Source organism: Saccoglossus kowalevskii, chromosome 15 (genome assembly GCF_978046115.1).
Source record: "Saccoglossus kowalevskii chromosome 15, keSacKowa6.1, whole genome shotgun sequence".
Classification (NCBI taxonomy): Eukaryota; Metazoa; Hemichordata; class Enteropneusta; family Harrimaniidae; genus Saccoglossus; species Saccoglossus kowalevskii.
In genome coordinates, this window is record NC_140655.1 from 5,508,714 (window position 1) to 5,535,421 (window position 26,708).

A 26,708-nucleotide genomic window follows, 5' to 3' on the forward strand; every position below is an offset into this window, starting at 1 on the left:
TAGAACTGTTGTAAGTTGTGTTAAAGAATGCAATATTGCTGGGTCTGTACAATTGACTCTGGGACTTGCTGCAGTTGACGAGGCAATACAGGACAGTACTTATCGTATAGCACGCCCTGATAGTGGACCGACTTTCACACTTAACATATTAAAATGCTGCTGCTGATAAAAATTTGCGCATATTCATAAGAAATAACTGCATCGACACCTACACGTGGGACTTCATTGTGTCTATTATTACCGATAATGTTTGAGAGCTTCACTACAATTTTAAGTGGTTTTACATTCTTCCTTTTTTTTTCAAAATTAGTAATAATACACTTTTTAAGACAATTAATGATAATAAATATAAATTCTTAATTCCAGACTTTGAGGAAACTGTCCCAAGATCCAGTTGCTACAGCCATACCATCTTCAGTGACTCCAAGACAGCTAACACGATTATCATGACCTGCTAGCACTCCTGTGAATACAAAAATATCACATGTTAAAGAATTAACATTGTGAGTAATCAATAACCAGGAATCGCAATCATCAAATGGAAGTTAAAGAAAACAAACAAGTTAGTACAAACTAACAAAATCTTTTAGTAGTGAACAATGTGATCGTACACATCGGGTACACCAAAGAGTAATTCTAAAGATTCATAGTCACACAACACGTGTATCACATAAAACACATATCAAAAGTGCTGTGGAGAATGTGCCGATTTATCATTCAATTTCATACTATTCACAACACAAATTTCACAGGATTTTTGTTTATTTTGGGCGACCACAGAAAACCAGCAGGAAAGCTGGATGTTTCTTACCTGCACGCTCTCCTTTCAATGTGTCCCATACATTGCAATTAAAATCATCATAACCAGCCAATAACAGACGACCGCTCTTTGAAAAGGCAACTGAAGTGATACCACAAATGATATTATCATGAGAATACAGCATAAGTTCTTGGTCAGCACGAATATCAAAGAGTCTGCATGTTGCGTCGTCCGATCCAGTGGCAAATGCATGGCCATTAGGAAAGAACTACAAAATAAAAGAATTAAGAAGGTTAATGATTGAAGCAACATGATATCATATTTAAGTTGTGGCGAGATGGGGCTTTGCATGTTTCCTGCATAGTCACTGCTTCCATGGAATTAAGTTTGAATACACTTGATTTGACTGCACTTGTTTATTTACTCATTAATACCTTTCATCCAACATTTGTGCTTTTAAAATTTCTACATTTTTAACTATTTAGGCAATTTCATCGTTTAAATCATGTATTTTTAGTAAATCCTGCAAGTCAGCTGTACAATTAGTAGCTCCCAAACTTCCCTCAAACAAGCAAATTTTCCAAACTTCTCTTTCACAACTGTTCAGAAAACAGTTTTCTCGTAAAACATTGAAGCAACACACCCTTGGAATAAAAAAAAAAATATATACTTACTGTTACAGCATTTATATCTGATTCATGACCGGTGAACGTTTGTCGGCACATACCATCCCGTATGTCCCAAAGTTTTGCTGAAGCATCACATGCTCCAGAAACAAATGTCTTATTATCGGGTGAAACTGACAAGCTCATAACATCTCCAGTGTGTCCTGTGAACGATGTTGTCTGTTGGCCTGTTTCTATATCCCAGAGGGCACTGCAAGAGAAAAATCAATATTCACCTTGTAATGAAAGATGCACACCAAAATTAAATCTGAAGACTTGAAGGGTTGACTTGTTAACTCGGTAAAAACTGCTGTTTTAGACAAATCATTCATTTTTTTTTACAATGCAGAGCAGAACCAAAAGTCAGATGAAGATAAAGATTTTGTTGCATTAGCATGGGAAGAAAGCCAATAAATGTTAAATGGCTTCTTTCACATTAGCATAGGGAAGGGAAGCAGTTACTCTGAAAACGTATTGTTATAATTAGTGCCGGCAGCATTTAGCGGAACATACATTGTCTGTGTTTAGAGACGCCTACATCTGGGATAAATTGCACACTGCCTGTGAAAGCAGTTACAAATTGTTTATATACACCAAACTCCTGCACCTGGTAGGCAATTACTGAGTGACTTTGCAACATCCCCAGACACTTCAGTGGCCGTTGTAGACGCAATATGGTTACATACCGCCCATGTGACAGTTAAGATAGGTTCAACTAATTATGAGCATTTGATTAAACATTTATCAAGCTATTTTTTATTCATCGTTGTTATCGAAACACACTTTATTATTTTATATATAAATATGCTCATTAATTTAATAAATTAATTCTTTTTTAAATGTTTTATGAAAGTAATAAACCTTGTTAACACTTAAGGAACTCCGCTAACCCCTATAATGGAATTACCTAAAATACCTTTGTGAAAACAGTCTAGCGATGAATGCAGTTTTAGATTTAGATCTCAGTATGGAATAAATGTATACAATTATTGCTATGTCAAATCATATGGATGAGGAGATCATTTGCCTTTTTTAGGATTGTCAAGGAAGTTGGGCTAGCAAGGAAAACCAGCTCAATGAATTGCGCTACATTTTCGTTGCACTGCGAGCCTAGTAACATCACTTCTGATAAAACGTTCAAATTCATTGTATGTTGTTGCAAAACTTGAGATATTTGAACAGGTACATTGTGACGATATAGAGGTAAAACTAAAAGTGAAAGATTCCAGGGAAAGACTGATTAGGCAACGGGAAATTCCATTATGTGGGAAACTGTGAATGTGACATCATGCTACTATTACTAATATAAGATCAAATATCAACAAACTACTATTCCCCAGAATTTACAATTATTATTATTACATGTTAATATCCATTAATGTTTTATGTTCTTATTACATTTCTTTCAAGTGTGACAGCAATATTTCGTGTACCTACAAAAGCAATGAATTAGTCAAACTATACCATCATATGCATGCGACCACATATCAAAGACATAGTGTCCAGTGCTTTGATAATCGCTTATACAAATTCTAAGGAAAGTGTCTAGGGATGTTACAATGCCCGTTGGTAACTGCCTACCTGGCGTGGAGGTTGGATGTTTGAAAGTATTTTTCGCCTGCTGTAAAAGAATTGGATCGCATGCTGATACAGTGAGGATTGTTTTTTTTTAAATATTAACACTGAGCCTGCATGAGAACACATCAACTGCTGCAACAAAGCTCTTGCATGCAGAGAAGCAAGAAGAACACCCACACAAAACAGAGATAAAAGACTACATTGAAAAATTGGTTCTGAACATAGTCTTGAACTTACCATGACATATCACCGGAACTAGTTACAATTTGGTTATCATCAATAAAACGACAGCATGATAAATAGCCTGTAAACAAGATTGTCAAATAGCAAAATAGAGTATTTAGAGTACTAGAATTTTTTAACACAGTAGATACCATACTCGACTGACTTAGTGCCCATGCTCGGCTAAGCCAGACTTGACCCATTAGGTCAGAGGTTGTAGATCAAATCATGCGAGAAAACATGGCGGAAAGTGCTTTTTATCGAGAGTTTGTGTACGATCCAACACATTCGACAATGATGAAGATTTTGACTTTGTGTTCCAACAGACTAATATTTTTAACCTCGTGAATTTGGGTGGTACATAATTAATATTGTAATAAAATGTGGATATTTTTTGTGACCATTTCTGTTTCTTCATTTTAAAAGCCAATGACTGCACAACTAATTTTGAATCAATCTGTCACATGGTGAATTAAAATTGTCAGTTGCATTCATTTCCGAGGGGGTGCTTGGGTAAGTGCGGAGTTGAGGACACCGAGTAACACGGGTCGAGTACGGTATATACATGTATATCAAAGCATTCACAGCAAAAACTACATGCACAGAAGCCATGGTGTGACAGCTCAAAGATGGCAGATGGGCAAATAAAACTTTACTTCCTGTCTACTGCATCAGTATGATATAATGCTGATGACAAGTAACCTTTATAACAGTAAAAATACAGTAGGGAATATTTCAAGGTTACATATTTGTATAATTAAACATAGGCACACTTCCCTCAAAGTTATCTATCAGCAAGTGTCTGCATTCTGTAATGACCTAATATTTCAAGGTCATAATTTATGAAAATGCCTCAATTAACAACTGAAATTGGGAGTGAATACTTTTATGGATACCAAGGAGCATCAGAATGGGATGACCCTTTAAGTCCTGGCTGGCTTAAAATAGTCCACCACACCAGTAGCTTTTTTGAAAAGAATGTATAATCTGAGCAAAATAGTGTTTTATATCGGGCAGAACAAATCTTGTATTATGATGGTGTTCATAGGTCATAGGTTAAAGCAAAATGAATACCATATTTGCTGTTTTAGAAGTTCATCTCCAATAGCATATGTAAATTCATCATTTGAATGTATTGTAAACTAGTTATTTTAAATGACTTATTTCGACCATAGACACCTGTCATTTACACAAGCGCAAATAAGGTACAAGTTCAGAGTAGCAACAAATTACGATGTACAGATTCCACAAACCATTCCTATCAAATTAAGTAACTTGTTTATTTTGATGTTGCCCTGCCATTTTAACCAGGTTGGCCAATTTTGCATAAATTGTCTGCACCATGCTTGCAAGGACATCAACGGTGATGAAATACTGGTCGTGGATGAAGTCTGACTTACAAAGGACAAGATTTGCACACAAATTTAACAAAACAAGCCTCCATCTCGGTTCTGACCATATTTCACCAGCAATATCTTACAATGAAACCAACACAACACCGACAACAACCTATCAATGGTTGCAAACTTACCAGTGTGACCTGGTAATTCCCTGCTAACTCTGACGTTTCCTTCCCTCGTCTTTAAACTGTAGATTGAACAAATATTATCCAGGCCACCGCAGGCCACGTAACTACCAGAAGGGGCATAGGCACACGTCATTACCCAACTTGATCTTAATGGAATGGCATGAACCTTATTAGTTGTATATGAATCCCACACAATTAATTTACCATCCTGTGACGCACTCACCAAATTCCTGAAAAAACAATTGTCAAAGTGTAACAAAATACAAATAACTCTTCATACGTACCCTGATTGTGCTGTGTTCTCCCTGTTAGTTAACACATACCTATTTGCTTCTTTCTGCCTGCTAGAATATCTCAAGAAAAACTTTTTGATAACAAGGTACAGGATTAATTCAAATAAGATTTGGGGAGTGGTTAGTTTTCGGAATAGGTTTTGATTGCTTTAGCAAAACTCTTTAGAACAGAAGAAATGTTTTTATATCACACTTCAGAATGATTTATATGAAAGGATTTGAAACACAAATACAATGAGACCACTTTAGTCTTTGTATGAGTATATTTGATGATGTAATGTTGATGGTTCCAGAATGAGAAGTATGGAATTACACTTGATGTAACAATATGGTGGCTTTTTTTTTTAAGTGATTCACATGAAACCTAAAGAACTTTTTAAACATTTGACATTTGAACTGAACTTAGATTCTGATTCATGTTATTATAATTTAAGTTTTATCCGATTCCGATTCATCAGGAATGTTAGAGACTGTACTTCTATTGGGTTGGGGGGATGGGAGTAAGGGGGTACAGGAGGGGAATAGAATGATATAATAAATGATGTTTGTATACAAATCTGCTGCTTCTGCACCGACAATCTGATTCCGGGTGACCTGATTGTTCCAAAAGAATGCTTTAAATCAAATGCAAGTTTATGTCTTTGTAATGTAGGCATACAGTCTCATCAGTTGTAGATAGAATAAAGTTACTGAGGGCAATTGTGGCTTATACACTACTTTTAAATAATAAAATTAAATAATCAAATCTAATAATATTTTCTAACTAAAAGTTGTTTAAAAAAAAAACAATCGTACAGATTTCACAAGGAATCTAGTAAACAAAAAATATAGCTGTCTAGGAAACAAATTCTCTGTTATGTTACAGAAAAAAAATATAATAGTAAAATAAAATAAAACAAGCCTACTTGCAAACACATGTATGAATACAAGATGAAGATATTTAGTGAGTGAATGACAAACACATTCTTTATTCCCAAACATAATTTTCATACAAATGATGACTTGCTATGCTCTCTTTCATGCAGTATGCAGTTATGCTACAACGAATAGGCAGGGATCACACCACTACCAATTAAACAACCCTATGACATAGCCACCAAGCAAGTCATAGAATTCTTCTAGGAAGGAGCAAAAATGTTGCCCTTCGTAGATGAAACGCTGAACAATATTTGGTGGAAGCCATGCAGGATGTTACATTTACCACAAAATAGAGGATAGACTGACTGATAATGTACACAAGATGGACCCTTCACCACCATGCCTGATACTGATGCCCTACATGTACCAAGACATACGCAGATTGCAAGCATTCTAAAGGAATAATCAACTCACCTGGAATCTGACCCCCAGTGCATGGCATAAATCTTGGCAAGGTGTCCTCTAAGTGTGCGACGTGTTCTCATTTGGATTCGGCCTACTGGCTCCATATTTGCTGTTACTTGAGTCAATGTGGTGTCTCCTGCTGTTTTCCTGGCATCCTGACAAGACAAAAACAATATGAAATATTAACATCAGCTTCAAACACAGACATGATTATTTGGGCGAGGACAAAAAACAAACACTGCATATACACACTCTCTCTCACTCAGCCATACAAAATCGGACTCTTGCTCTATAAACCATTATGAAATGTATCTCTGAAGGAGGAAATGCAATAGAATATATTGTTAACAGGCAAGAAGGCATGCATGATGCATGTATTATTCCCACTCACCAGCCAACAGATAATTTGGTGATTTAAAATGTTGGACCTGATGACATGCAACTTTTGGTTATGAGCTATAAAATCTATCCACTTGTATCATTTATTATACAATACAGTCAAATCTGTGTCAAGGCCGCATCAATCAATTTCTTGGATGCTTACTATACACAGGTTTGACTTTATTACCATGAAGGCAAATAATTTCAAGGCCAAATATGATAAAAGAATATAGGAATAATAAAGGGAATATATGTATTTTTTGAAGAAATTTGAGGCAAATAAGTAGAACCATCCTTTCGTGTCTCCATGATGATTCTTTTATATGTGCTTATTCACTAATTTCTACTGAAGAATAAACATTTTCACAAGCTCCAAATCACAAAATCAGTGAAAAGGCGCACACACCCAATTTTCACTTCTAAGTAATATTTCAGGAATAATTAGTAAGCAGATTGCATAGAAGATACTGTTGATAATTCAACTCACAATTCCATTGACAAGAAAGCATTTTTATAGAAATAGATCAATAAAACGAAGCCATTCAGTTCAGTTACTATACAGCTCACACTTATCTGAATAGCAGAGCGGAAAATATTTTTCAAATCAGCGTTGCTTAGCAACAATATCCAAATAACCTTAAGATCGCTCTTAGAAAACTATTGATGACACTCTTGAGCACAGAAGAGTAGTTACAGAGAAGAATATAAATATTACTGATTTTCTTATTAGATGGGTCGATGACTTTCATTTAGCATTTACTACCAAGTTCACAAATTCAAATAGCAAATGCTTCAACTGCCTATACGACCTTTTCCATCTATGTATACATAAATCACAAAATGTCATCAAGAAACACGTCTCTCGGAAAGAAAATATTACCTATTTTTACACAATATTCAAGTATATTTACATGATATTTCATGTTGGGGATAAATGACTTTATTCAGTGTACTTGTGATACCCATCTATACTCAAATCAATCGAACACCACATTATGTTTATCATAAATGTTAACATTGGACAAAAATGCCAACATTTTATACCGCTTGGATGTCTGATTTTGGTAAGTGACCATTAATGTTGCTGAAATTGATAATCACAGATATCTTACTGGTTTGCAAAATATTTTACTGTATTTATGCAGCATTGGTGCATATACAAGTGAATAAGGTTTAATTGATTAGTCACAATTACTGATAATTATACGGGTTCACAATTCAAGAAGCCAAAAATGAATAGGTAGGATTTGAATTTAAACCAAGTGTTAACACTAACCAGTTAACAACAAAGTGCCCTCAGAATACTGAAGTTGAAGCTCAGCGATTACTACTCTGGATGAATGGATGAAGACAACTTTTACCAAATCATCAAATCAAGAAAATTTCGAGCAGAAAACAATTAAAGGGGAAGCTGTCAGAGGAAGGAGATTCTTGCCGCTTCCTTTTGACATTTTAGTTCTGCAAGTACATTTGTTGTGAAATTATATCCAAAAGGCCATAAAATTGTTTCCGCAAGTACATTACAAAACAGTCAAACAATTAATCATGAATCATTTGCATACTCCAATTCCTAGAAATTACGTGCACTTTTTCAAGCCAAATAACAGAAGCACTATTCTCCATTTATTTTATGATTTTTCTTGGATGATTCAAATTGTTTGTAAAAGAATTGTTTGGGTCTAAAAAACCTTTCAGGTTTTAAGTTTATGTAATGAAGATGACAATGTTTATGTAATGACAATAAAGATGACCTTTATTGCTTTAAAGTTTCAATACAAGACAAATTTTGTAAAGTCAGTGAGGGACATGCTATTCTAAAAAATAAGTGGCTGCCAATGAAGAATTAGCGATAAAAAAAATGTTTAATTCCTAACCCTTATATGATGTTACTACTACTACTACTACTACTAAGAGACACTGATTCAACGGGTTGTTTTAGAAGCATTATTTGTGGTGATGAGGTTTAGTGTCCACACTATTTGTTTCACTAATCAAAAACAGATTTCAAAATTTATACTACTAATAAGGTCAAACAGATCTGTCTTATTTCTCAAATGTCTGCTTGGACTGATATTTTTATCTGTGCGAATTTACTACCAGCAATCAAAAGGATGTGGGTGTTCTAAACAGACAGGCCGGCTGGCCGGCTGGCTGGCTGGCAATAAGCTCTCAGGCTGGTACAGCATAAACTGCCAGCTTGGCAGTTATCAGGGGATAAAATGTACTAGTACTTAATTTAACATTCATGAAACTTCTCACATTGCACCGTATAACATACATACAGGCTGGATGGGTGGTAAATTTACGCCAAATTGTTCAGCATGTCCAAAAGGTTCTTCTATTGAGAGGCCACTGCACTGGTTATACTTTAAACCAAACTAAGTTCTATTAACTAATCAACATGCAGCGGCACACTGTACAGTAATGCACAATTATTGAGCTGAGCCAGAGATGCTGCACTATGGATACGAAAAGCATAATTCACAAGACTTACTAAAATCTGCAACATCAATATTTCCCATATGACTGACATTGTTATAGACATTAAAACATACAAGAAATATCTACTGTCATCTTAGTAGCGTTATTCCCAAAGTGAGTGTGCAGTATTCCTCCCCCAGGCTTTTAAAAGTTTACCTATGGTTAACGTCATGCTTGAACTTTTAAAAAGACAGTGCAATTATTTACATATGAAAATTAGACCACATTAATATGCAAATTAGCCACAAAGATTGCGCATTTGACACATCAAGTACAACTGTACATTTTGTCAATTAGTATGCAAATTAGCCACAAGTCTTGAGACAATTTTCTGGGAAGAACAATGAATTTGCGATTTTCAAATAATTTGATTTTGAACTTATCTGTGTCAAAATATGGTGATGAGATACAGTTACTTTTTATCAAAATCAGCCATCACCAAACCATGTTTGTCAAATTTTTATATTCTGTCCCCCAAATCACAAATTTTACAAAAAATTGCCTCACAAAAATGAAGTAGCTTACTGTGCTAGATCACCTGTTACCAAAATGAATGAATGAATATTTTGTCTACAATTTCATTGATAAGTATGACAGGAAGGATTTATCTATGCAGGATCACAGATGCTGGTAGACCTGAACAGCCGACTCTGCCTATACTATGATATAATCCACAAATGAATGATTTCAACAAACCATTAAATTGTCACGATGGTAATTTGAGGAGGAAAACTGTTTTTGAATGTCACTGTAAAGTATTCTGACTGATACAAAATTGTTGTAATTTCTCCTCCAAATTTTGAGATTTTAAGGTATTTTTATATTCAAAATGGCTACACACCAGAGTAAGGTACAATAAAACTAAACCCTAAAGTGGAAACCTGTCTTCACACGAGTTTCCAATATCTTCTGGATTGACATCTAATAAATCAGACAACTTTGTAAACAAAAAATCTTTTTATATTTTTACTACAAGTCCCAATATAGAAAATGTACAAACATGTCAATATAGAAACAAGCACAGGGACTGTCCCTCCCTCTAAATTTGCACTTCACTCATTAGTTTCAATTAATTATGATTATGTATAAATATCTCCTATTTTAGGTTTCAATTGGAATTTTTATGCCAATCAACAAAATTAAATCCAGCCTCCAATCTTGCATAACAATTTTGATTTATATTCATATACCCATCCTATTCCGTATACACAATTGTTATACCACTTTATTTTATCTAGTCTGCCAGGCAAAAAACAGAACATCTGCTTTGAAGGAAGTATTAGAGATTATACACAGACACATTCTGACTACATTAGGTTATACACGTATACTGGCATTTCACAAATAGACAATAAAATGTGTACTTGCCACAAAACACAAATACTACTGAAACCTTCTGCATAGTATTAAATAGAATACACTCACAGAATATCCAAACAGCCATGTCTCAAGGTCAGACATTCAACACTTTTCTCTAATACTAAATAAACATTCACACAAAAAACAATGGAACTAAGGTGAATATTTTCTGATTAGCAGAGCAATATTCACAATAAGAAAAAACACAATAATACATCTCCATAGATGACACCAGTCTCAGTTATATTGATGTTGAATGGAAAAGAAATACGTCTGGTAAGACAACTGATGAGGTGAAACTACCCATCACAGCCCCTTTGGAAAATCAGATCACAGGTTCAATCTTTTCATACGTAAAAAGCTCTTCATCTTTTACATTTATAGCACACTGTTTTTTAAAAATAGTCTAAAACTACATTGAACCAGAAATACAAGGTAGATAATCATGAAATAAAAATTACCGGTATATTGTACTTACCCTAATCATATTCTTTAGGGCCTCGGCTTCCTGCCTGAGTTGATCTAGTTCACTCATGGTGGCTGAATTTTTTAAAATTTCAAATAATTATATAAAAAACTGCAAAAGAAAGGAAAAGACAGCATGAGAAATAAGAAAGGAGGACTCGTTTCATGGATATAGGCATATGAAAAGGCAAGTCATCTTAGCTAAGTGTCGTGAGCGTGAGGGAAAAATCCAAAATGGCCACCACCCAATATAATGAGATTAATATTTTCATAAATTATGACAATAGATTAGATTCGGGCCCTTAGCAACAACTGCTACTATAACACAGTGAACTTCAATATTGTTTTTTTTTTTAATGATAGCAAAGTCAACTGATTAGATTTTACTCCAGCCAGACAATTAAAGCAACAACAGTCAATAGACTAATTTTAACAAATTATTTGGTGATCAATCTTGACATTCAATTTTTTACTCCTTATTAAAAAAAATTCAGTCTGTAAGAAACAATACAGGATTACAAAATGCATCTTGCCAAGTTGGAGAACCAGCATAGCTGAGATTTGCAGTGAAAAGGTTATTTCTGGCATCCACTAATGGAGCCCCTTTTATCACGTGATGGATGCATGCATGTAATAAGAATGAATCAAAGAAACTAGGTTAAACATCCATGATAGGTGTATGCATACACTACTCAAGATTTCACTCGAATAATTCATCACAATATTAACTATTAAGTTAACCTTTTTGACAGCCATATCAGATTTTATCACTAAGTCCTGTCAAAGTTTTATCTCAGATGTTTTCTATGCATAGATTTTATTGTATAATTTTGACAGGAAACATCACAAAGAAATGTATGTACATTTGTCTTTGATCCTTTCTTTAGGTACAAGATAAAGAGTGAAAGATAAAATTTATTTTATTTGTATTTCTACGATAAATATTTCTATTGTGTAATTTTGGAAAAAAGTACATCTTTAAATAAAATATGGAAAAAATTACAGGTTTACTTTGTTGTTGATTTGGATGTTATTCTTGCGAAACTTTGCAGCTTCTGGTCATCAACAAATGCTTGGTAATGCCACAATATATAGTTGCAATACTCGGGACACTGTCAAAAGTACACAAATTTACAACAGCCAGTTTGCTGTGGATTTCTTTCCAATAGGCACTACTAGGCTTAATGTTTTTGCATTGTTCAATATGGTGTAACAACGTGAGGAAGTTGTGAAAACTGTTTGGTTACCTGTACGTTTAATCAATATCTCCTGAACTTGAGAATTTGGTACAAATATTACAAACTCTTGTTTACAATGTTGTTGTAAGACCTGCTTTCTAGACATAGCAAACCATTGGACTTAGTAAACTACTTTGCATCATATTGGAACAGAAAAGGTAACATAGCGTTATATAAGAACAATCCTCACTATCCACTATTTTAAATCAGCTGGTAAAAAGACTGGAGTAATAATAAACACATGATGGCCAGGGTGTATAATTTTGTGACCAGAAGCCGTTCAGTGCTAAACGTTAACCTGGAAGTTTAATAACTATTACTACAAGTGTATCAACATTTAAGGGTCATCATGTAAGAACAATGTTTCCAAAACCTTTGCAAGTGTAATTTAATAAAGCACCAATCAATTGTACTTTATCAGCAAAAAGCATTCTTAGTGAGTAACACCCGCCAAAATCAGTAAATACTGAACTCTCATTGTATCAATTACTTTTTTTTTTCACAGCTCACAGTTTAACATTAAAAATCAACTTTCAGAAAGGTGAATATTTGACAAGCTACAAATGAGATCAGAGATTAAAAGACTTAACTATGATTCCAGGCCCAGAAAACTATTGTAAATATATAATCCACATATTGAGTTTTAAAACAATTTTATAACTTGTTAACTGCACTGGGAAATCAACTGACTGTCAGTGCATTTTTGTTGTTGTTCACTGTCAAACTGAAGCAAGTAATTAAGGGAGCGCATTTGTTCCAAATATTTGACCTGAACACCGAAGAGACAAAACTGTTAGCTACACTAAACTTAAACTGTCAAATCAATGAGGAAGAGCTTGAGCAGTACGCTTGGTTTAATATAAGTGTATGCACTAATATCATAAAGAAGTGGAAAGTCTGAATTTGATGTTTATGGTTGAATGAAGCACATTAAATTTGGAATACTCTGGAAAACTGTCTGGTCATGAGACTTTGGACTGAGATACAAATCCACAAATCATTTTTATCACATAGAAGTTTTCTAATTTATTTAGTAAATGATGGCTACTAGTGAAATTCTTTTTGGTCTGAAAAACGTCATATAGCCATGTTGAAAGTGTTAAAAATGCATTTGAATTTGGAAAATGTGTGAAATTTACGTCACTTTCAAACACTTTCTCTTGTTTACAACAGCTACAACAACATAGAATAGTAATGTTCACGCTACAAAGTACTAATCTTATGTTTGCATATCAGATCAGATTGCATTCGCGCACAGGAGGAAACAGGTTAGAACGGGCTAAAGAACGCACAAACTTGTTAAGAATATACAAAACTATGTATACTTAAAAGGGAACCAAAGAATCATGGGACACTATTGTTTATGTAGTTTACAAAGTTAATCTATCTTTTGTTATCCATTGTAATTTTAATCCAGAAAGTAAATTTGTTGTGAGATTAGGCTTAACTGGAAGTGTCCCTTTAACTATGATACAGTAACTAGGAAGGTATACTTATTGGTTATACTGTTATAAAATAATACCAAAGCAAATTCAGAAAGTGCAGATTGCAGAATAACAGGAAGTACCACAGAGTACTATCGTCAGTTTAAACCCCACCCCTGAAAAATCTGTATTCGCATTCATTGTCTTGTCGGAAATGGCATACCAAAATGAATAGTTATGAATAAAATATTCCAAATGAACATTACAAGCGATCCCACACAAACTTCGTTAGCCCATGCTAAGGGGTCTGGACTGCGGCTTAAAATTAGATTTTATGTGTACTTAGCATTCCTTAGCCCGTGCTTAGTTTTCACGCACATTTTCTTAGCACAGGCTAAGAGGTCAAATTTATGTGCGTGAACGTGTGCGCTACTAATGTGACTGAAATGGCATTGCGTCACTGAACGCAAATGATGGCGCAGACACAAGTTGTTTTAAATAATACTTGAATTTATAAAGGGGATAACAGAAGTTATCGGTGCATGAACAATCTTCTTTATATTCACAGATTTGACAAGCTGGGACCAACATAGTGCTCTATAGTTTTGTTATCATTGGGTTACTAAAAATATGTTTTTAACAAATGTTTTTGGTGTATTTGCATTCATAACACACTCCTCCAGATACATAGTATGGTGGCAATCAAATAATAACTAAATCAATATTTGAAAGAAAGGAGATCTTTCTAATTGGTGTTTTGGTTGCATGGTTATCAATTAAATGGACAAATAAACCCTTTTTTTCTTCAAAATTGGGCCTCTTAATTTTTTAGCCTTTCAAAAAATAACGCACAATTTCTTTTATATTTTTCCAAAACTTTTGATCAACCCCAGTAAGCGAAAGGGGAAATTAAGTCTGATTGGTCTAAAAGCGCCCAAAACAAAATGTCAGTTGACAATAAGCATATTTTAATAAGCCTACTTTAAGAATTTTTAATCCAAACACTTGGTAAATCTCAAGTTTGGGCATCAAGAGAAAAACAAAAATTTTGTAAACGTACACATAATAAATCCCACGAAATAGTTTTTTTCTGTGAATCAAAACAAGCAAACAGGTCTGACATTTGAGGCACATCAATAGCTGTTATTGTGTGCCTTTAAAAAACTGAACAGCTTTTTTTTCACTGCTGAGAATTTTCATGATTTGATGAGATTTTATTAGAGTTGCTGGCACTCATCTGACCACATAGAATTTTTTTCGACAATATTTACGAAAATTTGTCTCATGAAAATAAGTGGTTTACAGTATTATACAGAAAGTTTAGATGGGGAGGGACTTGTTTATTGGATTAATTCTCAGATTATTTTTTACTAGATTAAAAAGACCTTGGGAAACACAAAGAACTATAGTATCCAATAATTCCATGGTGCAATAACAGATTGAGGAGCCCTAGGTCTTTTTGTGTTTTCTGAATTAAGGCGAAGGGGTCGTCACTCAGGAATCGAAGCCTAACTGATGATAAACAAGTCATTGTCAATGACACGTCCCCGTTCCGTTCATATTTGAGTGACATATACATTCAAAGCAGATCATGACCGAAATGCACCTGCATATGTACAACACATTGTACTAAATCTGAACAAAATCCATCCATCCATGCATGACTGAGATCTGGTTCCGGAATTGTGAAAATACGTGATTTTAATGCATTTTCGGTCTTAAAATGGCCATCATTCAGCTATTGTTAAGCGGATCATGAAACAAATGCACATATCTATTTCTGACATGATGTACCATGTGTGTGTGAAGTTTGAACTTGATCAATCCAGACATGTCTTGGATACGGATCCAGAACTGAATTCTTTAAGAAAATGGCCGCCAGTCGGCCATTTCGAACTTGATCCGGGGGAAAAAATGACGTGCATCCATGTCCTATTATGTTTAATGTAAGTACCAAATTTGAACGAAATCCGTCCATGCATAACTGAGATCCGGGTTCGGAATGGTGAAAATGTGCGATTTCAATGCATTTTCGGCTTTAAAGCGGCCGCCATTTGGCTATCGTTAATGGGATCATGAAACAAACGCACATACATATTTGTGACATGATGTACCTTGTGTGTGTGAAGTTTGAACTTGATCAATCCAGACATGTCTCTGATACAGATCCAGAACTGAATTCTTTAAAACAAAATGGCCGCCAGTCGGCCATTTCGAACTTGATCCGAAGAATAAAATGACGTGCATCAAGGTCCTACCGTATTTGTCTTCAGTTAAGCGCCACCTTCAATTAGGCGCCAGTGCCACAAAAACTTTGTATTTAACACCTCAATTAAGCGCCAGACAAAGTTGAAATTTTGGCACGTAGTGATCGTGAATTGGGCGCCGGCGGATCGACTACCGGTTACCGGTTCATAGCGATGGACGCGATCGCGGAAGTCCCTCGCTGTTACTGTATGAATGGCTTTTATGTAAAAAAAATTGGTTTTGCTTCTAACAATTTTTAAGAAATCGGTCTATAATCTCTTGAAACATGTCTTTTTAGTCTACTGTAGAAAATATCAGCGTGGTTTTTAATTTCGCAGTAAGTCCATAAAAACGAAATTAAAACAATGCGAAAATGTTCTGTTTCAAATAACGCTGTTGTCACAGTAAACAGTGTTAAATTATTCTTTAAATGCTCAGTTTACTTTCCAAAAATAACTAATTTCTTGATTTGAAAAAAAAATCATGCCGTTTTTCCCACCAAAATCAAAGCCAAAATATCGCAAACATCGGCAAATCACTTCCGCATTGCGTTCATACATTATTTAAATGAGCTATGGTAATTTGATCACGTTGGCATCATCCAGCATTTTGATTGGTTAATTAACGACTTGACCTATCAGGTCAAAAAACGCGTTCCAGGTCAAGTCCTAGACAGGAAGCATGGCAGACATCAAATCGCGTCGAGCGTTTACATGCGACCAGAATCATTCGCTTACGCTGAAATTAAGTTGAATTTTACTTGCATTTTATTTTTTGTACGTTATTATAACTACTACTGAGTAATAATCGTAACCGTGGAATGCAGCATGACCGGATTTTGCTACCGTGATCATTGACTACTAAGCATTGAATTTGTGTTTGTTTTATTTTTCTGTTGATTGTACGGCAAACTGTGAATGTTTTCTAAAGAATGATAATTTTTGTATAACTTTCTAAACTGTCTGAAAATGGGTCATTTACTCAGTATTTAAAATAAAGGCTACAGTGACTAAGCGTCAAACTGTAATGTAAAATATTGTCAATAATCTATCACCAGAATGGAGCAAAAACAATGGCTTGTAACACAGTTACCGGTACTAGAACTTGAAGTGCTTGAAATAAGCGCCATTTGAAACAAAGTTGCTCAAATTTAACCACAAATAAGCGCCATCATGACATGAAAGTGTAACAAAGTGGCGCCTAATTGAAGACAAATACGGTATTATGTTTAATGTATGTACCAAATTTGAATGAAATCCGTCCATGCATAACTCAGATCCGGGTCCGGAATGGTGAAAATGTGCGATTTCAATGCATTTTCGGCCTTAAAGACGCCGCCATTTGGCTATCGTTAATGGGATCATGAAAAAAATGCACATACATATTTGTGACATGATGTACCTTGTATGTGTGAAGTTTGAACTTGATCAATCCAGACATCTCTCGGATACGGATCCAGAACTGAATTCTTTAAAACAAAATGGCCGCCAGTCGGCCATTTCGAACTTGATCCGGAAAAAAAAATGACGTGCATCAAGGTCCTATTATGTTTAATGTATGTACCAAATTTGAACGAAATCCGTCCATTCATAACTGAGATCCGGGTCCGGAATGGTGAAAATGTGCGATTTTGATGCATTTTCGGCCTTAAAATGGCCGCTATTCGGCTATCGTTAATCGGATCATGAAAAAAATGCATGTACATATGTCCCATATAATGTGTGATGTATGAGTGAAGTTTGAACTTAATCGGTCCATGCATGTTCGAGATACAGGTGATCACAGACGCACACTCGGACGCACACAGGGCAAAACATAAGTCCCCGTTTTCGGACTACGTCCGAGCGGGGACTAACAAGCAGCCTCTCGGCTGAGATAGCTCCGCTGTTTGCAATGCACATTTCAATTATAGAACAGAAGATATCATTAGAAAATGAACAATATGCATAGTATCAATGCAATGGGACTTGCTGTTTTCAACAAAAATTCAAAAATATCATTTTTCACCATAAATGATTGTGGTTTTTAACAAGAAGAAAATATCACTTTTTACCAAAAATGACAAAAATATTCACCAAAATTAGAGAATTGACAATATCATTACAAAATGAACAAATTTGAGAGTGGTCCACATGTAGTACCTATATATGTAATATCAAAGCAATTGGACTTGTCGTTTTTAACAAGAAGTCGAAAATATCACTTTTTACCAAAAATGACAAAAACATTCACCAAAATTAGAGAATTGAAGATATGATCATGAAATTAACAAATCTAAGAGAGGTCTACCCAAGGTACATATGCACCAAGTATCAAAGCATGCAGGCTTGTAGTTTTCAAGAAGAAGTCGAAAAAGTAAAACATTGACACGGACGACGGACAATCACTCATATGATAAGCTCCGCTCGATAAAGTCGACAGCGGAGCTAAAAAACATGTAAAAACATAAAGGCTTATGGATGGACGCTTTTTTGTAAACAATGACGTGCTACTGCTGTTTGCTGCATGTACAGGTGACGACTCCTCCGATTTAATACTAATTCTAGAATATTCTTATGAAAATCAAATTCAACTTATATTTGCAGCAAGCAACTGGAATTATTTTAGTGAAGGCACTTCCCCGTAGCTAATAGAAATACTAGCCAGGCAATGCATGCTGTGGGTGTGGCATTTATACTCAGGTCAAGCCAGTCAGCAGGGAAGCCAGGTTCTTCCAACTTGATAAGTTGATATTAGTGTTTTCAAGGCAGACTAAGCATGATGCTAATTTACATACGAATATTTCATGTTATGACAACAGATTAAGTGACATATCTTCAGTTGTTTTGAGAAACTCAAGCACCATGCTTAAAATGTCCCAAAAGGTACAACCTGTATCCTTACTTACTGTAAACAGGGTTTTTTTCACAGCCTTCTTAATGATTTTGTAAAATAAGAGCATTGTGAAAATTTAGTGAAAGTCTATACAATTACCATTAAAATCATATAACAGCAATATTATATGCTGCATCTGTGTTACCAAAGCTTTTTACAAGAATTAAATAATCTTGATCAGTCATGTGATTTGGTTACCCATCATGGATTTCTGGCAAAAATGCACATAATTTGGGGCATTTATTTCTTACTTGTGCAACGTTTTGTACAAGAAAAATGGATACAATTGATTATTTACATGGTTTTGCTGTCACTGAAACGCGCTTCTGCTTAGACCACACTAATATTGTTGCGACTTTAATTTTAATTTTTTATCAGGTATTCCTAGTATATTTTATCAAGGACCCCTCCCACCCCTCACAATTGTTTTATTCAGCTTGGTAACAGTGATTACAACATAGTAGTGGTAGTATGCAGACCAAGCAGTCTGATTTAGAACACCTGTTTCAAGAATACAACCCAAGAACAAGCTCAGAAGCAGGTCAGGTCAAAAACTCGTAATCCCCAGTAAATAGCATGCAATAATTCTGTACGTTATTTAAATATCAAAATACACTGACCTAAAAAAAAATGTACTGTAAATTTTCAGTTTGGGTTTAATTGCGTTGTTTATATGGGGCTTGATCTTCAGTGTTTTGAGGGTATTCCAAATTTCAATAACTTTCAAATAAACAAACTATAAAATTGTGAAAAAAATTCCTGACTGGCATTAAGGCTAGACATCTAGAAAAAAGCCTTTGTGGCCTCTGCGAATTCAGTTAAGTACAAAAATTAATTAAAACTTGCAAGTTTGATACAGCCTGCAGGAAATAGACTACAATATAAATACATAAACACATCACCATCATTTTTATTGTTCCTGAACCAAACTACATCAATCAGAAATTTCTCCTTACATTTCATCTGCAGTTACACAGGTGTTTTCGCAAGTAGCTACTGCATTGCAAAAATTTCACAAATCAAACACTGAACCAAACAATTCTCTTTAACTCTTCCAGTCTAGACTGATTTCACTGTACTTTCCATTCAATTTAAGATGTGTTAACGACCAGAACTGATTAGTTCCAAACAATTAATTGAATTGATTCTTGTATAGTACACTGAAATTATACTAATTAATAATGATACACACGTCAGAGATAATCACCACTGAATCATTCACCACAGAGTGAGTGGGTTGGAACCAAGCTGGCGTCATGTATTCGTCATCAATAGTAATCCCTACTATATATATACACACTAGTCAATGGATGTATGCAGGTTAAATCAAACAAGCTATTGTAAATGGTCATACCTGTTCTAGTCTCAACTCAACAGCTGGATTTTTAGGCAGCCACCCTCTCCACCTATTGTTGGAAAAAAGAAAGTTTATTATTACTTAATAAATCATCAAGTACTGTAGAGCACTTTTGCAAAAACAATTTCCCCTGAGTGAACATTTCACATTAACAGGTCATTTTGAAACATGGACTTCTATACATAAAGGACAGCAATAATATTTGTTGGAGATGGAGGGTAAACAAATAGCATATTCACTTTGACACAGGACAAGTTTTTTTTTGTATTTAAAATGACACAGAACAAGTTCCAATAACAGGAAGTTATGGTGTCAAGAGATAATATTCTTTTCTCTAGTGCACCATATCTATTTATTTCACAAAGTCCATGTGACATTTCAAATGACGTTGAGTAAAAAACGCTGTGCAATAAGTCATTACAGAAATACAAAAAGATTTTGATTATCAAGGAATTATCGTTTTCATTACTATCGCGCAATAAATAATTTAAAAGACCAAGTACAACAGACTGCCTTACAGAAATCAACCAAGCCCAAAAACAAAAACAAAATTGGTGACAACTCACCAGTTGGAACAAAGCCAAAAATAACTTAGCGACATTCTATTTTTAGATACTGGAATGAATCCAAGCTGACCATATCAGATTTAAACATGCTATTTCAGTACCATGAACTCAAGTCTACACAAATACTTTGATATTATCATGGGCGAGGTGACGAAATAAAGCTAAATATAACCAAATTGTTAGCAAGTATTGGTGTTGGACAGTGAATATGATATTGAAAATTCACCTAAAAATTACAAACTAGTCATGCATACCTACATAACTATGCACCATACGACTGGGTATTAAAAGCTCTGCAAAACTATTCAAGTAGCTATTTGAATAGACTCTATAGAAGGTACATGTACTTTTGAACTTTTGTCCCATGATGTCATGCACCGTCACAGCAGTCAGAAAGCAAGCCAAACACATGAAATGACCCCCACTAAGGTCACCCTACTGCAAAAACCTTAAAATTTACCAGCTGGAAATGTTCACTATTTGAAGATTTTATGTCATCCAAGAATCCAAACTTTTGCAAAAGTCAATGCTAATCACTTTTCACACCTTCGTATTGGTCCTATAAAACTTATCATCCATATATGGCAGCAATGAACATTCAACAACATAACACTGAAATCATTCAAGCTACTTTCTAATTATACCCGCATTGAACGAATGAACATTCCAACCTATACGCATTGTATTAAAGCACCTTTTCCTTGCAACATGCCTGTAGTTACATTTATGTGGAGAGTAAAAAAGGATTGATTTGTTGAAATCAACGCTGGTTCTATGAGTCATGTTCTCCAGTACGAAGGAAACAACCAGGGATGTAATCATGTCACATTTTACATTTTTTTTTAAATCGCTTGACAAAAGTTATTTCTGTGCTATGTTTTGCATAAAAAGTTAAGGCATGAATCAAAAGGATACAAATTTAAATCTTTTTTGAACACAAGGAAGAAGTTTTTAATACTTTTTTTTTCATTGAATCAGTCACAAATCAGTCAAGTCCAGTTAATAGTTTCTATTTTACTAAGTGTAGATTGAACTACTGTATGAGAAAGTCAATGTATTGCCCTGGGCATTGCGTTTTGATTCTGGTGATTTCCCTAAAATATTCAAAACAAAGTATGATACCATCAAGATATTAATGTTAAATGTTCACACAAAATCTAGCATAAGGCATTGAAACTTCCTGTTAGAAATCATCCTGACAAAGATTTGAGTCTCCAAAATTTAAGCCATTCACAGTATTGTATACATGCCACAAAACGCATGAAGAATAAAGTAGTACAGTTGATGACATTTATTATGCTTCAAAAGAAATATGTCGTCTAGCTGATTGCATGCACATCCTAATGTTCCAGCTTGTTTTGTACCACAGCACAATATTACACAGAGAAAAAAAAACAATGTACTTTTACCTTACAAACATCACCTACCACAAGTAAAATTGTCATATATCAACTCGCATGCCTTACAAGACAAAACAAGGGTAAATATATTGGCACATGCATTTCGGACAACAGAGTTCGAAATTTGAATGTCAAGCCCTGCTGCCATACCATTTTTTTTGACAATCATCAAAAATAGCAAAATTTAATCATTGTTATGTTGTGTTGACATCAGCTAAGAACTTAACCAACACAAATAAACATTGAAATACCATTACATCTTATTTGAAATGGCTTTATACAAGCAGAAAAAAACCTATATGGTCTACGTGCGGTTTTTTACTTCGTAGAATATGTAAACAATGTTTCCTCACCTGGCCTTACAAAATACTACACAGAGCAATTATAGTCTATGGCCTAATTGTATACTGGGAATACACTGGTTTTATACTTGAATACAGAATTGCACATGCAGAATAGATTTTTGTAACATACAATAAGCAAATATATAACGTAAAAAGACCATGTTTATCCTGAGGAAAGCAATACATTCCAAAACAATGTTGTGCCACCACGGCCAGTTCACAAAATTGTGAATTTTAAAACCACCTTCCTGTTTAGGGTTCGCCTGTTAATGCATTACTAATTGCAATCATACTAAAACTTAAGTAATCATATTTGCGTATTTTAGCATTGTAGAATGTGTTGTACACTACTGCAGCACACAGGATAGGGACAAACCTATTTACCACAATAAAATGCTAATTAACCAAATGCTAAATATAAACATGACAAATATACTTAGAAACTGAAGGAGTTTTCACCTTTAACAAATGCAATCTGGAGCCTATAAATGAGGACTTTTCTAGTTATAAAAAAAAAATGTCAACGATAAATGATTTAACTACTCCCATGAAAGACCATTGCAATATACAGTTTCATGATGAGGAGTACCCAACCAACCAGTCAACAGTGCACACTAATCCAAAATAGATTATCAGAATGTAATTAGGAAACCAGTGAATGGCCTTCTCATGAGCATAAAATGCTTGAAATCACAATGAGCTAAAATTATCAAAGTGCTCAGAAGAGAAGGTGGGTGAAGTCAAGACAAATAAAGTGTGAACAATGGGTATAATATACTGCATGCAGAACATTAAACTTTCATTGGTATGAACTCATTATGATTGGCAATAGAAACGATGTCCACAAGCCTTACATGGCCAATCTACTATAACTATTCTTAACATTATCGCACCTGAGGAGTATCCACAGTAAATTGTCAGTAAAATACACAGTGAACAATTTAACAAAGGAACAGTACTAAATCCTTAAGAATTACAACAGGCCCTATGAAATTCCACACTCATCACTTTCAATGCGTATAGGGGTACAAGTACCTTGAGCTTTTCAACTGACACAATCATGTATTTTACAATTTGCATTCTGTTAGTCATTGTTCTTGGTGCTGTGTAGTGTTATTTATGAGGCTGCCTTTCTTAATTTTTAAGTACTTTAAATTAAATCCACCAATGTTAGATGCTTCTGACCTCTCTTGCTCTCTCCACAGTAACCAACTACCCATAAAACGAATTGTCACTGTTATAATCTGCAGTCCATACAATTAGCTGGAACAGACAAAACTGAGAGAAAGTGTGCAATTTCTTAATGTTAAAATAAAACAAATGGTTTCAGCTAGGGACTGCCATTACAAGACCGTGATGTCAAACAGAAAATACAAGAGTAGCACTCATCTGTTTACAATTAGACATCTAGTGGAATAAGGACTGCTACCCTCATAAGAAAATACACATTTATAAATGCATGTACCTATAAAACTACATGTCTGGCTTAGACTAGATTTGTCAACTAAATCAACATTCCAATCCTATCACCTATGCCACATTAGTTAATATTTCATAGAATCCTAATTAGTAATCAGCACTGTCAAGAAATGTCAAACATAATTTGATGTACGTGTACTAACTTGAATGTGGTAAAGACCCAACTAGGTCACCATATGGCCACACTGTTTAATTGCTAGGTGTTAGAATATGATAGTTTCAACATTGCAGTTCACTACATTTGTTGATAGAATTTATAAAATATAACCATTGAAATCTTTCTACCTTCCATGCGCTGAGCAACTCGTGATCAATCTAAATATCAATCAACATAACATACACTGCAACAAAACAGACTTGAAACAGCCGAATGATTCACTGTAAAAATTGTAAGGTTACAGAATGAATGGGGCATGCAATATTTGCTACTATCACTATTATTTGCAGCTTCAGCAGCTAAAACTAAGGACAATTAAAGTTCAATATATCTACATGCAATTTCAGCTAATTTAGCTCAATGCATAAACCATAAAAGCAATCTAGGAAGTTGAATTAGCAAAAATACAGGATGCCTAAAATAATATGCACAATAGGAAGATTATCTTACAGTATCTCTTTCTTAATAACATTAGAAAAACATGTTAGACTAAGTATAGAACAACAAAAGGTGAAAAGAAAACTTACTAGAACACCAACAAACAAATTTCTGAAAACTCAAACAGATTCTTAACAGATCCAACCAATTTAACCGCATACCATCTCCCTGCACTTTTCTTTGTTTATCATTTAGTAACTGGATCTCTAACCAAGGCAGTACCCTCCCACTTTTTGTTGTTTTAGCACCCCCAGAATTTTAACAGGCTTCACTTTATCGGTTTGAGAGCTGTGTATTTTGAACAATATTTGGGAATATAAAGACCACATGAAAACACCATTTAACTGCTAATAAAAACATCAGTCTCTGGTCAACAACCTATGAAAACTATGACATTTTCAAGGTCATGTCAGTGAAATGTGGAACGTTTGGCAATGAAAATTTGTTATATTATCAACAGCTTTGGAATTCACATTTTTCATAGCAAAAATAAATATTTTAATTTTAAAAAATCTTTTACTGAATAAAAAGAAAATTAATTTTATTGTCACAAGTGATGGACTGAAACAAGACAAATTCTTGCAAGACAATACATCACAAATGTTAGGTAAAGACAAGTGAAAAATTCACAAGGTAAAATAACAAATGTTACGCAAATGAATGCAGTGTTAAGCAGTAGTATCACTACAACTTGTCATATTTTTGTATCCAAGTGGGTTGTCCCAGACAAAATCAGCAGTATACAGATAAGGCCCCAAACAAATGAAGACTTAAAATTTCATGGGTCAGCCAATCCTGGTTATGTAATTTTAACAAACAAAAGAAACAAAAAATATAATAACATGTAAATATTGTTTCAAAAATGTGTCTAGTTGTTTTGAAGCTGTTGATGTATTTTTTTCACATGAAAACTGAGGCAGTCAGTCACTGTACCCATTGTGTCATGACTCAGTAAGATTCCTCTAAACAAGAATGCAAATTGAAAATGTGGTGATCATCTTGATAAATTCAAGTTTCAACTACACTGTACAAACAATAACATAAACATAAAGAGGTCGTGTTCAACAGATTTGGATGGTATAAAAACAGTAAAAAACAGTCATTATACAAGTGCCTGTCAGCCATCTTGGAAATCAATTGTTAAAAAATACCTATCTCCATCCCTCCCATCTCCATCATCAATTGGCATGATAATTATCGCCCATGATCTTGAAACCTATCGTAATTTCAGTCGTGACATTTTTCTATGAAAATTGTAAATACAATTTTCTGCTTGAAACAGAATATGCTAGATCGCCAATGTCTTACAACATCAACGCAAGCCATCATGGCCGACATTTTTTTTTATTTTCCACCATTTTCACGGGAAATATTCAGAGTGGAAAAATGAAAGAATCGTAAGATGCTTTGTTTAGCAATTTTGAAAAAAATGTTTAAAAATTCGCTATATTTTTCTACGTATGCAATATTTTTTTTGAAGCGAGCGGTCCAAATACGAACTCAAATAAGGGGAAAGTATTTTTGCAAATTATTTTCGTATTTTTATGCAGACAACACAGGGAAGATGGCTGGCAACAAGAAATCCGTCTATTCTCCGCATCTAACGATGACACTTGTCTAAAATTTAGGCAGACGTAAACAAAAGGCAATATATATAACAAAGTTAATACTTAACATACAATGCGGGACTACTGGATCACACAGTCGATTTTTAACAGCATGCGGGAATTTTAGCCAAATCACGGGGAAATGTATGTCAGCGACTGATGCTTTCATTGAAAGTCCATTGAATGATGGCAGAATGCCGGCTCGATATCCTAGCACAAAGCATCAGTTTCCTGACACGATAAGGAAACAAATAACATAAACTATACATCACTGGAAAGTGTACTTACTCTACTATAAACTGGTGGTGGGTAAAACCCAGTTGATCGCCTGTAAAATCGAGTAAACGGTTCTCAAATCGACGATACCAGGCAAAAAATATTATTTTCTTTTTTCTTCACTCCGAGGGTGCGGTGGCCCCTTCGTTGAATATCGGGCAACCCGTAACAGCTCAAGTTAACGCATGCGCAAACAAAAAGTGTGACGTCATATACTAAATAATTAATTCTGCCCTGTCCCGTGAC

At 34.6% G+C, this 26,708-nt stretch overlaps 1 protein-coding gene across 1 annotated transcript; it reads right to left on the minus strand.

The window, feature by feature from the left end:
• Positions 1–215: 215 nt before the first annotated feature.
• Positions 216–26,646, minus strand: LOC100375948 (guanine nucleotide-binding protein G(I)/G(S)/G(T) subunit beta-1). Its single transcript, XM_085508651.1, has 9 exons — positions 26,475–26,646; positions 20,193–20,244; positions 11,069–11,167; positions 6,379–6,524; positions 4,757–4,983; positions 3,241–3,307; positions 1,435–1,636; positions 812–1,028; positions 216–463 (listed from the first exon to the last, which is right to left on the minus strand). The coding sequence occupies exons 3-9, from the start codon at positions 11,123–11,125 to the stop codon at positions 357–359; spliced, it is 1,023 nt and encodes a 340-aa protein (XP_085364777.1). The 5' UTR covers positions 11,126–11,167; positions 20,193–20,244; positions 26,475–26,646; the 3' UTR covers positions 216–356.
• Positions 26,647–26,708: the final 62 nt, after the last annotated feature.

What these genes read in the sequence shown, in the direction of transcription:
- LOC100375948 (XM_085508651.1), bottom strand. Translation starts at nt 11,125, where the DNA reads ATGAGTGAACTAGATCAACTCAGGCAGGAAGCCGAGGCCCTAAAGAAT. An exon ending in CACTGGGGGTCAGATTCCAG is followed by an intron (nt 4,984 to 6,378) that starts GTGAGTTGATTA and finishes TTGTTTTTTCAG; the next exon opens with GAATTTGGTGAGTGCGTCAC. An exon ending in CAGATATAAATGCTGTAACA is followed by an intron (nt 1,029 to 1,434) that starts GTAAGTATATAT and finishes TTTATTTTGTAG; the next exon opens with TTCTTTCCTAATGGCCATGC.